This window comes from Myotis myotis, unplaced genomic scaffold (assembly GCF_014108235.1).
Source record: "Myotis myotis isolate mMyoMyo1 unplaced genomic scaffold, mMyoMyo1.p scaffold_m19_p_18, whole genome shotgun sequence".
NCBI lineage: Eukaryota > Metazoa > Chordata > Mammalia > Chiroptera > Vespertilionidae > Myotis > Myotis myotis.
This window is the reverse complement of record NW_023416322.1, coordinates 26,793,345-26,806,057: the sequence shown is the minus strand read 5'-3', so window position 1 is coordinate 26,806,057 and position 12,713 is coordinate 26,793,345. Positions and strand designations below refer to the sequence as shown.

The 12,713-nt window shown below is 46.4% G+C and overlaps 1 protein-coding gene across 14 annotated transcripts in view; it reads right to left on the bottom strand.

The window, feature by feature from the left end:
• SCYL3 (SCY1 like pseudokinase 3) overlaps positions 1 to 10,921 on the bottom strand; it is a 28,653-nt gene extending 17,732 nt beyond the window's left edge. For 5 of the 14 annotated variants that reach the window (XM_036342409.1, XM_036342413.1, XM_036342414.1 and 2 more), the window contains exons 1-3: positions 10,680 to 10,888; positions 5,582 to 5,792; positions 3,396 to 3,581 (exon numbers count right to left, since the gene is read on the bottom strand). In XM_036342409.1, coding sequence (XP_036198302.1) covers positions 3,396 to 3,581; positions 5,582 to 5,746 — 351 coding nt within the window. In that variant the 5' untranslated portion in view covers positions 5,747 to 5,792; positions 10,680 to 10,888. Of the gene's footprint in view, positions 1 to 3,395; positions 3,582 to 5,581; positions 5,793 to 8,932; positions 9,110 to 10,679 lie in introns of all 14 variants that reach the window. The other 9 variants (XM_036342410.1, XM_036342417.1, XM_036342416.1 and 6 more) reach the window with 9 other exon arrangements.
• Between the last annotated feature and the right edge of the window lie 1,792 nt (positions 10,922 to 12,713).

Sequence of the window (12,713 nt, the reverse complement as noted above, 5' to 3'; positions counted from 1 at the left end):
AATGCTCAACCACTGAGCCACACTGGCCAGGCGCAAGGTACATATATTTTAAAGGAAGATTTAGAATAGTGTGAATGGTACATTTCCATTTGAGAAAAAATGAAGGAGAACCAGCACACAGAGGTTCGCTTTACCCGTACAAACTTCCCGGATTAAAGCCTGAGCACCAAGGATGAAACAGGACATTGCATTTAAGGAGGGCGAGGGCTGACTTTACCTTACGCTCACTACACTAGTCAAACTCTTCAGCACGTGCACACACTCCTCCATCAAAGGGCATATCCACAGCGAAGCATGAGTAATTCCTCTATGTGAATCTCAGACACACTTTTAAGAGAAGATAAACCCAAAGTGATATTTGGAGACTCAGTCTCCCATTAATAGGAAAAAATTTAAAAACAAACATTAAGATGAGTTAAATGCAAGTGTTTCTAACCTGTGACTGGTGTTTTTAATCTTGGGGGCTGGTCCTACCACATCAGTGTGTAAACTCCACTAAGCAACAGTAACTCTAACCCGTCTAGACACGACCCAGCAGTGACCCAGGAGTGGCCACTTTATTCCTCAACTGAAAACGTTGCCACAGAGTCTCTCACTGGTACAACCTACTTGAATGGGAAGAGATGTGTAAAACTCTGCCTCTAAGAAATTATTGCTTTTTTATTTTTTTAAAATTCTTTATTGTTTACAGTATTATATAAGTCTCCTTTTTCCCCCATTGTACTCTCCTTGGCCACCCCCACCCTCCAGCACATGCCCTCACCCCCCTACTATCTGTGTCCATTGGTTATGCTCATATGCATGCATACAAGTCCTTCGGTTGATCTCTTACCTCCTCACCCCCTGCGTTCCCTCATAGGTTGAACAGTCCATTCAATGCTTCTCTGTCTCTGGTTCTATTTTTGTTCATCAGTTTATGTTGTTCATTATAATCCACAAATGAGTGAGATCATGTGATATTTATCTTTCTCTAACTGGCTTACTTCACTCAGCATAATGCTCTCCAGTTCCATCCATGCTGTTGCAAATGGTAAGAATTCCTTCTTTTTTTACAGCAGCGTAGTATTCCATTGTGTAAATGTACCACAGTTTTCTAATCCACTCATCTGCTGATGGGTACTTATGCTGTTTCCAAATCTTAGCTGCTATGAACACTGGGGTGCATATATCCTGTCTGATTGGTGTTTCTGTTTTCTTGGGATATATTCTGAGAAGTGGGATTGTTGGGTCAAATGGAAGCTTCATTTTTAATTTTTTGAAGAAATGCCACTGTTTTTCACAGTGGCTGCACCAGTCTGCATTCCCACCAGCAGTGCATGAGGGTTCCTTTTTCTCTGCATCCTCTCCAGCACTTGTCGCTTGTTGATGACAGCCATTCTGGCAGGTGTGAGATGGTACCTCATCGTTGTTTTGATTTGCATCTCTTGGATGATTTGAGCATGTTTTCATGTCTCTTGGCTTTCTGAATGTCCTCTTTCGAAAAGTGTCTATTTAGGTCTTTTGGGCATTTTTTTGATTGGACTGTTTATCTTCCTTTTGCTAAGTTGTATGAGTTCCCTATACAACTTACATAAGGATTTGGAGATTAAACCCTTATCAGTGATAACATTGGCAAATATGTTCACCCATGCAGTGGGCTTTCCTGTAGTTTTGCAGGTTTCTTTTGCTGTGCAGAAGCTTTTTATTTTGATGTAGTCCCATTTGTTTATTTCCTCTTTAGTTTCCATTGCCCTAAAGCTGTATCAATAAAGATATTGCTACAACAAATGTCTGCTATTTTGCTGCCTATGGCTTCTTCTAGGATTTTTATGATTTCTTGTCTTAGGTTAATGTCTTCCATTTGTTTATGTCTTCCGCTATCTCTTTTTTCAGCATCCTATAATTTTCTGAGTATAGGTCCTTTACCTTCTTGGTTAAATTTATTCCTAGGTATCTTACTTTTTTTTTTGCAATGGTAAACAGGATTGTTTTTTTAGTTTCTCCTTCTGTGAGTTCATTATTGGTATATAAAAAGCCATAGATTTCTGGGTATTAATTTTGATTCCTGCTACATTGCTGTATTCATTTATTATTTCTAGTAGTTTTTTGATGAAGTCCTTAGGGTTTTCTATGTACAATATCATATCATCTGCAAATGACAATTTTACTACTTCTTTTCCAATTTGGAAGCCTTTTATTTCTTCTTCTTGTCTGATCACTATGGCTAGCACCTCCAGTACTACGTTGAACACGAGTGGTGAAAGTGGGCATCCCTGTCTTGTTCCTGTTCTTAGGGGAAATAGTTTTAATTTTTGCCCATTGAGTATGATGTTGGCTGTAGGTTTGTCATATAAGGCTTTTATTATGTTGAGGTATGGTCTCTCTATTCCCACTTGGAAGTGTGCCTTCCTCTTGAATTTTTTGAAATAGTCTGCGAAGGACAGGTTTTATTTCTTCTTTGAATGTTTGATAAAACTCTGCTGTGAAGCTGTCTGGTCCAGGGCTTTTGTTTGTTGGAAGTTTTTTTATTACTGCTTCAATTTCCTCCATAGATATGAGCCTATTCAGATATTTTTATTCCTCCTGGTTGAGTTTTGGAAGGTTGTATTTTTCTAGGAATAAGGTCACATTTCTTCTAGGTTGACTAGATTGTTGGGATAGAATTGCTCATAGAATTTTTTTATGATTCTTAGTATTTCTGTGGGGTCGGCTGTTACTTCACCTCTTTCATTTCTGATTTTATTTGGGTCCTCTCTCTTTGTTTCTGGCTAGAGGTTCATTAATCTTGTTTATCCTTTCAAAGAACAAGCTCTTGGTTTCATTGACCTTTTGTATTGTTCTTTTGGTCTCTATGTTGTTTATTTCCACTCTGATCTTTATTATTTCCTTCCTTCTGCTCACTCTGGGCTTTTCTTGTTGCTCTCTTTATTACCATTTTTTTTTTCTTGTTTTTTGAGGTAGGCTTGTAGAGCTATGAACTTACCTCTCAGGACTGTTTTCACTGTGTCCCATAGATTTTGGATTGTTGTGTTTTCAGGATGTTTTTAATTTCTTCTTTGATCTCTTTGGTAATCCAATCGTTGTTTAATAGCATGCTATTTAGCCTCCAAGTGTTTGAGAAATTATCATTTCTTTTCAAAATTGAAAATGGAATAAAACTGCTGAAAATGAAGAGGAACTTTGGTCCACAGGCCTGATGTTAAACTTTTGTTTTGATTTTATTAACAAGTAACAGCTGCAGCCTTATTTATCTAAGTCTATAGATAAAGACTTACCCAGAATTGGGGGAGACTAAACTGAAATAGTAAACTGAAATAGTCTGTCACTAACTGCTTAATTCCATGCAACAGGAACTTATGACTTCTATGTGCAGCATAATTTACCGTTCACCCCCCCGCTGTGTTCAGGCCACTCACTCTGTCGTGAAGGAAGATCAGAGCCAGCAGGATGTCGTAGATCCCGGCACAGACCTCAGGGGAGGACAGTGTTTCTAAGGCCACTTCCAGAGGCTGCACTCGCTCAGTGACCAGATGAATGCCATCTGCCTCCACCGTGCAAGATAAGAATCTCAGCAAGCAGGGGTGCCGGAGTGTCTTCAGGTGCTTTAAAAGTACAAACAGAAGAGTCTGAGGTTAACGACTCAAACCCACATTCATACAGGACACAGGAAAGTTAAGAGATGGAGACTTGCATTCAAGCTCCTTTTCAGCTCCCTCCCTCCCCCCATATGTCAAATAAGACAAAGGAGAATCTTGGACTTGCTGTGACTTTATCGACTTTACCAACATTTAAATAACACTTCAGGGACGTCTAATGCTATTGTGCAGCGTGAGCCCGACAGCCCATACCTCTTGAGAATTACTGCTCTGAACTGGAAAGTGCCCAAAGCAACCACCTGACTCTGAAAAGTAAAGGGAAGCATGCAGACTAGAGGGGAGTCAGCTCTGGGAAGAAGACCCAAGGGGTGAGTTTCCTTCACTTTTGCCTCCAAAGAAAATTCTTCATTTTGCTTTTCTGTCTTAGGTCTAATTATTTTCTGTTGGTTTTATGCACCATCTTTTATTCTTCTCAGGCTCAAGGCAGAACAATATGCCAAAGGAATGCTACTTGGTCAGTGCTGGCCTAGAAACACAGTTGATAAATGTTCACCTGGTTAATAAGTGAAAAAATAAATTTCACTTTCGTTTCTGTTTATTTTGAACCCTGCATGCCCACCAAAATTCTAGGTCCAAAGTGGCTCCTTGTTTTTTACCGAAGGAAGAAAACGCTCATTGCCTGATCCTGAGCAAGAACCCTGTTTGGGGCACCCCTGGCACAATTCTGCATGCATTCTGCACACAGATTCATGGGAAAGGCTCACAGTCAGCACTCAAAGAGGAACATTTCTTAATTCTAGCGTCTGCTCCAGAGAACAGAGGGAGCACAAGGTGCCCTTGCTGAATGTGACTCGGACAGGCTCCTAACGGGCACCAACTGGAGAGAGAAACAGTGCTGGTCCTGGGGGAGGAAGGTGCCTGTGACTAATGACAGTGCCTTGAAAGCACTGGTCCCGAAGTTCCTGACAACTGGCCCACCACCTGCTGTCCTGGTGCTGGGCTCTGAGTAAGGAAGGACCTCACTGCCCAGCAGGAGCGGGACTAGTGACTGGTCAGGATGCATCCTTACCCGGGCTGAGTGAGAGCCAGCCTTGACGAGAAACTGGGCCCATGTTTCAGGAATAAGTTATGACTCAGGGATACAGAGACTTAACTCAAGCCTTTGGGCTTAACTTTTTATTACCCTTCTACCTCGGATTTACTTCACTTTAAATTACACAGAGCAGTAGTTCTTAACTATAGTGTGAGTTCACTTGCCGGTTTTAGACAGGGAGAAAGCCATCATTTCATCCTATTAAAGAAATATAACACCATAAACTAGAGAGCATGAAATTTCAGGGAGAAATATTCTTCCTAAGATGCAAATCTGAGACAGGATGATGAACATTGTCTTTAAAATGCCCGCTGCATTGCGATACCTCAGGAAGAGAAAATAGCAGTCCCTAAAACATTACTTCCAGGCCCGCGGTCACTGCACTACTGAAAGGCTGTCAATACTTAGAGCACCTGAGCTGAGTTGGGTGAGCTCTCCACCTTACACCGTGAAGAGCTCATGATGTCACCGCCCAACCTTCTCGCTACAAAGTACAACCTGATATGGGACGCCACCGCACTGAGCTTCTGGAGCTTCTGACTATCGCTGTGGTCCTTGACCATGTCATGCAAGTTGGGGACAGTCCCATGAAGTAAGGACAGCTACGTTTTTAAAGGCCATGATTATGACCCACCTCCCTTGGCCTTTATTCATTTTATATTTTTCATAGAAAAAGTACTAACTATTGCCCGGCTGGTGTGACTCAGTGGTTGAGCATCGACCCAGGAACCAAGAGATTGCTGGTTCCATCCCTGATTAGGGCATACGCCTGGGTTGTGGGCTTGATCCCCAGTGGGGGCAGTACAGGAGGCAGCCAATTGATGACCTCCTCTCTCATTGATGTTTTTATCTATCCCTCTTCCTTCCTCTCTCTAAAAAAAAGTACTAACTATTAAGAGACCACACTGCGTACCTTGGCAGCCTTGTTGACTTTGTCTTCGTTCTCTCTCTTGTACACAAACACCGACGCGACTCTGCCATCCTGCAGCTCTGCAGGGAACACGGCGAGTCCCGAGGGCAGTGTGACCGGGGGCCCCTTCAGCGCACAGCTCTTCAGAGCGCTGCTCTCCGCTCCCATCCCTGGGGCGGGGGGCCACGTGCAGCCCCTCCCCAAAGCCACGGACCTGAAAGGAAACAGAGAACAGGGTCAAACCTCAAGTCTCTGCAACATGAGCCAAGGATCCAGGCGCAGCCTTGCCAACCTGCCAGTTTCTACAATAACCTAGGCCACCTGACAGTGAAAAGGTAAAGGCTCGGCACGGTCCCAGCGATGCTGCCAGTGATCAGCTGACAGCTCTAAAAAGTGCATTTGAACTGAACAGTTCGTGAAGCAACTGCCGCCAACCCCCAGCACGCACACCTGATGTTCAGGGTGGGTGATGGGCAACCAAACACAGACGAGGGTCACTCCCGTCCCTAACCCACTCCCACACCCGCCTCACAGGGGAAAGGGTTGCAAAACTGGAGTACTAAAACTTCTCTATATCTAAAATAACTGCAATTATAAAGGAAACAATACAAACTAGAGACTATTTCTAACAGTGATGAAAACACGTTAACAAATGGGGAGCTCATTTAGACCAAGTAAAACCCCAGGGGAGAACTGGGACAGGAAACGGACAGGGCACTGAATACAAACGACAACAAGCAGAAGAAAAAGGGCAGTCCCTCTGCTCTTCAGTGCTGTGCTGAGTAATGAGGGGAAAGTGCAAACTTGTCATCTCAAATGCTAACCCCACCCCCATGCACACACACGAGATTCCAGAAAATGCAAACTACTCGTAATAACACAAACAGATCCATGCTTTCCTGGTGAGGGGGCCCAGTCAGAGGGACCGGAGGGGACAGGATGGCAAAGGGGTATAAGGACACTTTGGGGGGAATGGATACATTATCTTGATTATAATGAACACAGTGATGGGTGACTACAAATGTCAAAACCTGTAAAATCGTACCCTTTATTTATTTATTTATTTATTATTATTATTTTTTAAAATATATTTTATTGATTTTTTACAGAGAGGAAGGGAGAGAGAGAGATAGAGAGTTAGAAACATCGATGAGCGAGAAACATCGATCAGCTGCCTCCTGCACATCTCCTACTGGGGATGTGCCCGCAACCAAGATACATGCCCTTGACCGGAATCGAACCTGGGACCTTTCAGTCCGCAGGCAGACGCTCTATCCACTGAGCCAAACCAGTTTCGGCCGCACCCTTTAAATATGTCCAGCTTATTGTATGTCAATTATACTTCAGTAAAGGTGATTTAAAAAGAAACTTATCCTGTCTGCCTATCCCTATCTAAAGTGCATACAAAAAACATGCTGAAGTGTGAACAGAGCTATGCCGAGGGTGTCAGATCACGGTGATGCCCGCGCACGCAGACATGCACAGTGGACCTGCCCCGTCCAGACCTGTCTTTACAACAGAGACACAGCTCACAAGGTCACAGCAGGTGATGCCCAGCAGTCCAGCAGCACAGGGTCTGTGGCGTGGGCACAGGACCTGCTGGGAGACAGCCCTGCGCCCTCACTGAGTGCCAGCCAGGACTGAGGCCCAGAGTTGCCAGGTTGTGCCCTTGATCAGGAGGAGGCAAGAGCCAGCGTATTTACGGGGAAATGTCCCTGTTTTACAATGTTGGCTCAAAAAAATTTATTAATGCCTGTATAGGCCAAACAGCATGTCTGAAAAATAAGTGGCAGACTTCAGTTCTGGCTTTACCATAATTTAAAAAATAGAGAGTTCTTACTAATTCTGGCAAACAGATAGCATGGCCAAACACTCTATGTAGACCTTTAAAATTTTAGTTTAAAATCTGCCTCCTTTGGATAAATATAACCAAATAATCATTACACACAGTCCCTCTACTTGGTGAAGACCCACACGCCTTCTGTTATCGGAGTCATGCTACTCCAGACACATGTCTGAGACACACGTGCACCACTGTACAAGGAACACACGGACAAGGGCCAAGGCTAGCCAAAACGGAAGTCTTTCAAAATCCAGGGACCTTCTGGAGATAAAAAGGAAGCTAGGCCCTGGCTGGTGGCTCCGTTGATTGGAGCATTGTCCCATACACCAAAAGGCTGAGGTTCAATTCCCAGTCTGGGCACATATGGAAGGCAACTAATCAATGTTTCTCTCTCATATTGATATTTCTCTCTCTCTAAAATCAGTAAAAAAACATATTGGGTGAGAATTAAAAAAAAAAAAGATGGATATCAACTTTGTAACAAATCCACTGAGTTCCTGCCCACCTAGCAATGCACCTTTCCTAAGAATAGGAGTTAAGCCCTAACCGGTTTGGCTCAGCGGATAGAGCGTCAGCCTGCGGACTCAAGGGTCCCAGGTTCGATTCCGGTCAAGGGCAAGTACCTTGGTTGCAGGCACATCTCCAGTAGGGGGCGTGCAAGAGGCAGCTGATCGATGTTTCTAACTCTCTATCCCTCTCCCCTCCTCTCTGTAAAAAATCAATAAAATATATTAAAAAAAAGAAAAAAAAGAATAGGCGTTAAAAACACAAAATAGTATTAAAAGAACTACATGCAACATTCCCCTTTCTATGGGGATGAGAAATGTGCATGTAGGATCATGAAGAAAAGCAACCATGTTAATTCTTATTCCGGAGAAGGTGCAGTGCCTGCCCAGCCGGTGACAAAACTCCCACCCCAGCTGAGTAGGGAGGGTCAAGGGTAGCACTTGGATCTTGCTCTCCTCTTCTTGGACAGTTAATGGGTCACGTGTCTACTCAGCACAGAAGGGCCATCTCTACACATTAGCCATCTCTGGGGCCCGTGGTCTGGTTGTCTCCTCAGGAATCTGAATGAACAAAAGGTATTTTGTCCATCAGCAGGTAAAATGGGTGCCATGAGGTACAGTTGGCTATGGCAAGCCAACGCCACGTGGAGGCAGACACCTGGCAGGCACAGAGGAAGCCTGGGGGCATCAGGAGGGGAGCTTAGTGGCACTTACGGGCACGTTACTCCCCCCAAATTCTACATCCATCCCCCGCCCCACCTCATGCAGGGAGCCTCAGGTACACTCAGGGAGCTGAGGGGTCTGTGCTCTTTGGAACCAGCTGTTGTTTCATAAGCAGAACTCCGCTCCTCTCTCTTCTCTAACACCTCCCGTCTGGTCTGCAAAACCAGTCGGACTAGAGCAATGAGTTCGAGAAGTGTTCCTCTGAAGTGTCTCCCTGAAGCTGGCCTAACTCCTGTAGCCACAAAGGCTTCCTGAAAAATCAACAAGAAAATGAAAACCTGCCTTGTGCTGTTTACGTAGTTTTCACATGAATCCCCACAGCAGATAAGAGGGCCACCAGGATCCAGGCCCTGCTCTGGCTGAGGGATTACTTAGTCATTTCCAAACAGCAGATGCGTCCTTGTGGCAATATGGGCCTTGCAACATCTATTCACCTTGGACTCAGTATCAGGAATTCTCCTATGAGATAATTAACAGCGTAGGGTCACAAACACTTTAGCAAGAGGTTAAAATGGGTGATTTTTCTTAGCAGTGAACATTTTGGGTCTCAGCCCTAAGAAATATCACTGAAAAACTAAAAGGGAATGACTCCCTTTCTTGAGAGAACTGAAGAGAAAGACGCCATTTCTGAAACACGTGATTAATGCTGACAGAAGGGTTCTACCCTGTGTCCAGGGGGAAATAAGATGTGCCGTTGACGGCAATTTGAGGATGTCTTAAAGTCAGTAATTCTTAACTTCCACACAATTGTATCCTAAGGCACACTAAAGCTGTTGCTATCAGCAGCGCTTTAAAAACTGCAATTCTTAATTGGGTTCATGTGGACTCACTGCAAGGTGAGACGGTTACACAGTAACACCTGGGTTTCTAAAATGTTCTTTCTTGTTCCGAGGCGTGAGGGGGAAAACACAAACTCTTTTGGCTTTAAAATATGCCACGAGAAGGCAGAGGAGGCCGCGCTGACCCTGTGCTGTGCGCACGAGTGCTTTGCAGACTACCCTCTCCTCCTCAACGACACGCTTCGGAGTTTTATCACGGAGGCTGTTTCTGGCCTGAAGATGCACCACAGTCTTGTCCTGAGAAACGCATCAGCCCACCGTCCTCCACCCTTGGCTTTCCCGGGCGGCACCCCAAGTTTCTGGGCCACCTGTGGACCCCAAAGCTCTGGACTGGGTCACCGGGCAACTCACCCCCCTTCTCTGGGGTACAGCTCTCCCCCTGCGCTTCCCCCATCAGCCCGGACATGAGGGCTCCGGGTCCTGGCGGCGAGAGCCGGGGATAATGAACATAACGAACGGCCTGCGCTGTGAGCGCCAAGGTCAGCCGTCAGGGCCGGCGTTTTGTCGTCTGGTGACAACGTGACTCGGGGTCCTCTGCTCCGCTCTGTTTCAGGTGCATCCCCGCCTGGAGCTCGGGGTGACCTGCTAGGGGTCCCCGATACAAACGAAGCCTCGATGGACCCACCACGGCTTCAGACTTCAGCCGAGAGGAGACGCGGCGGGGCTGCTCGCGGGTCCTAAGAACGGCGGTGCCAGGGAGTCCAGAATTCGGGGCGACTCTGAAGGTGCACGTGCTTTCCTACAAACGTTTCATCTTTATTCTAAATACAGAGCACGACGCACAGACAGGCTGCACCGGGCCTCGGGGGCCAGAGTGGAGGCGGGGTCTCGGGGCGGCCGCCCGCCCCATCCCGCCCGGCTCGGGGCCACGGGGTCCGGCCACGGGGTCCAGCCGCGGCCGCTCAGGGGCGCTCGGGGCAGGGCGGGCGGTGTCGCTGGGCGGCCCCTCACCTGCCCGCGAGGCCCCGCCACGCGCTTCCCCCCGGGCCGGGCCCCCGCCAGCCCCACGGAGAGGCCGTCCCGCAGGCCGCAGGGGGCTGCTGGCGGGGCTCAACCGGCAGCGGCGCCGCGCCGAGCTCGCCCCGAAGCGCGGACCCGCGAGCCGGGCGCGCGCCCACCGCCCATACCGCCCCGCTCCCCGCCCCTCCCCGCGCCCGGGCCGCACGGACAGGGACGCGGCGCCCTGTTACCTGCCAGAGGGCAGCGGGCGGTGGCCGAGGGTCTTGGCTCCGGTCCCCTCTTCGCCCCCAGTTGGCACCAACCACCCTCGCCTCCCCCGTGAGGCTCCGGCCACTACACCCACAGTCTTCGGGGGTCTGGTCCCTCCGCCACCATAGAGACGGATCCGGAAGCCGGACAGAATGCCAGCCTGCGGCCCGCCGACGCCACCACCGAGGCGCACGCACCCGGAACCGAGCTAGAGCGGCCGGCCGGGTGACGCTCAGGCCGGCGCCATCTTGAGTGTGGGCGCCGTGCCCACCCGCCACTCCCTCACCGCGCCCAGCAGCTTGTTGGGCTGTGAACAGGGCTCCTCCATTAGCTCTGCCGTTAAATACGCAAGTTCGTCTTGAGAGTAATGTTCAGGCTTTCGACCCTGAGTTTTCATTTAATTTCCGCCCTAATCAAAAATGGCCCCCAGTCGCTTCTAACAAACAGCAAAAGGGCGGAGCGGAAAGAAGTGGGGGCTGGCAATTGGAGTGACGTCATGAGAGCCGCAGCTCTGATTGGCCGAGCCGCGTGGCCCGAAGTGGTGCATTGGAACGGTGTCTGGGCTCTGCACAGGGAAGTCTGAAGTTACACGTAATTCAGTGGAGTCAAATGGATACTATAGGACCTGTAATGAATATTAATGGTTTCTAATTAATAGGCTGTTGTGAGAATAAAGTGAATGTACGTAATAGTTTTAAAACTACATAACTCGGTGTAAATACGATCTTAATTTCCCTGTTGTCAGCTGCATGGTCGTGGTCATCATCACTCCTACTCAAGGCGTCTACAACTTCACAGATGACAGCTGACCCAAAGCATCCCATCATCTAAAACGTTTAGGTTCTTTCTAATCGATAACAGTCGCTGAAACTTTTAGATAAAGGAGCCCACAGTTTCTTCAAGTTAAGTGAAAGCAACTAGCAGACTAAATGTTGTCCCTTATTCAGAAATGTATTAAATACTTAGAAGGAGGCAGACACAAATAGCATTTCATCTGTCCTAATAGTTTGATGAAGGCAGAGTTGTGTACTAGATCAGTGCTGCCCTATAGAAATAGAATTTGAGTCACATAGGTAACTTTAAATTTTCTAGTAGCCACATTAAAAACAGAATGAAGGTAATTTTAATATTGTTTTAACTAAGTAGATCCAAGAAGACTGTCATTTCCACATGCACTCGATATGAAAAATTGAGATTCTTTACATTTTGTACTATCTTCAAAACTGAAGTTTATTTTTTTAAAATTAAATCTTTATTGTTCAGATTATTACATTTGTTCCTCTTTCCCCCCCCCCATACCTCCCCTCCTCCCATTCTCCCCCACCCTCCGCCCTCACTCCCCACCCACTGTCCTCATCCATAGGTGCACGATTTTTGGCCAGTCTCTTCCCGCATCTCCCACACCCCTTTCCCCCCAAGAATAGTCAGTCCATTCCCTTTCTATGTCCCTGATTCTATTATAATCACCAGTTCATTCTGTACATCAGATTATTTATTCACTTGATTCTTAGATTCACTTGTTGATAGATGCATATTTGTTGTTCATAATTTGTATCTTTACCTTTTTCTTCTTCTTCCTCTTCTTAAGGATACCTTTCAGCATTTCATATAATACTGGTTTGGTGGTGATGAACTCCTTTAGCTTTTCCTTATCTGTGAAGCTCTTTATCTGACCTTCAATTCTGAATGATAGCTTTGCTGGATAAAGTAATCTTGGTTGTAGGTTCTTGGCATTCATCACTTTGAATATTTCTTGCCACTCCCTTCTGGCCTGCAAAGTTTCTGTTGAGAAATCCGCTGATAGTCGTATGGGTATTCCCTTGTAGTTAACTAAGTTTCTTTCTCTTGCTGCTTTTAGGATTCTCCCTTTGTCTTTTGCTCTTGGCATTTTAATTATGATGTGTCTTGGTGTGGTCCTCTTTGGATTCCTTTTGTTTGGGGTTCTCTGTGCTTCCTGGACCTGTAAGTCTATTTCTTTCACCAGGTGGGGGAAGTTTTCTGTCATTATTTCTTCA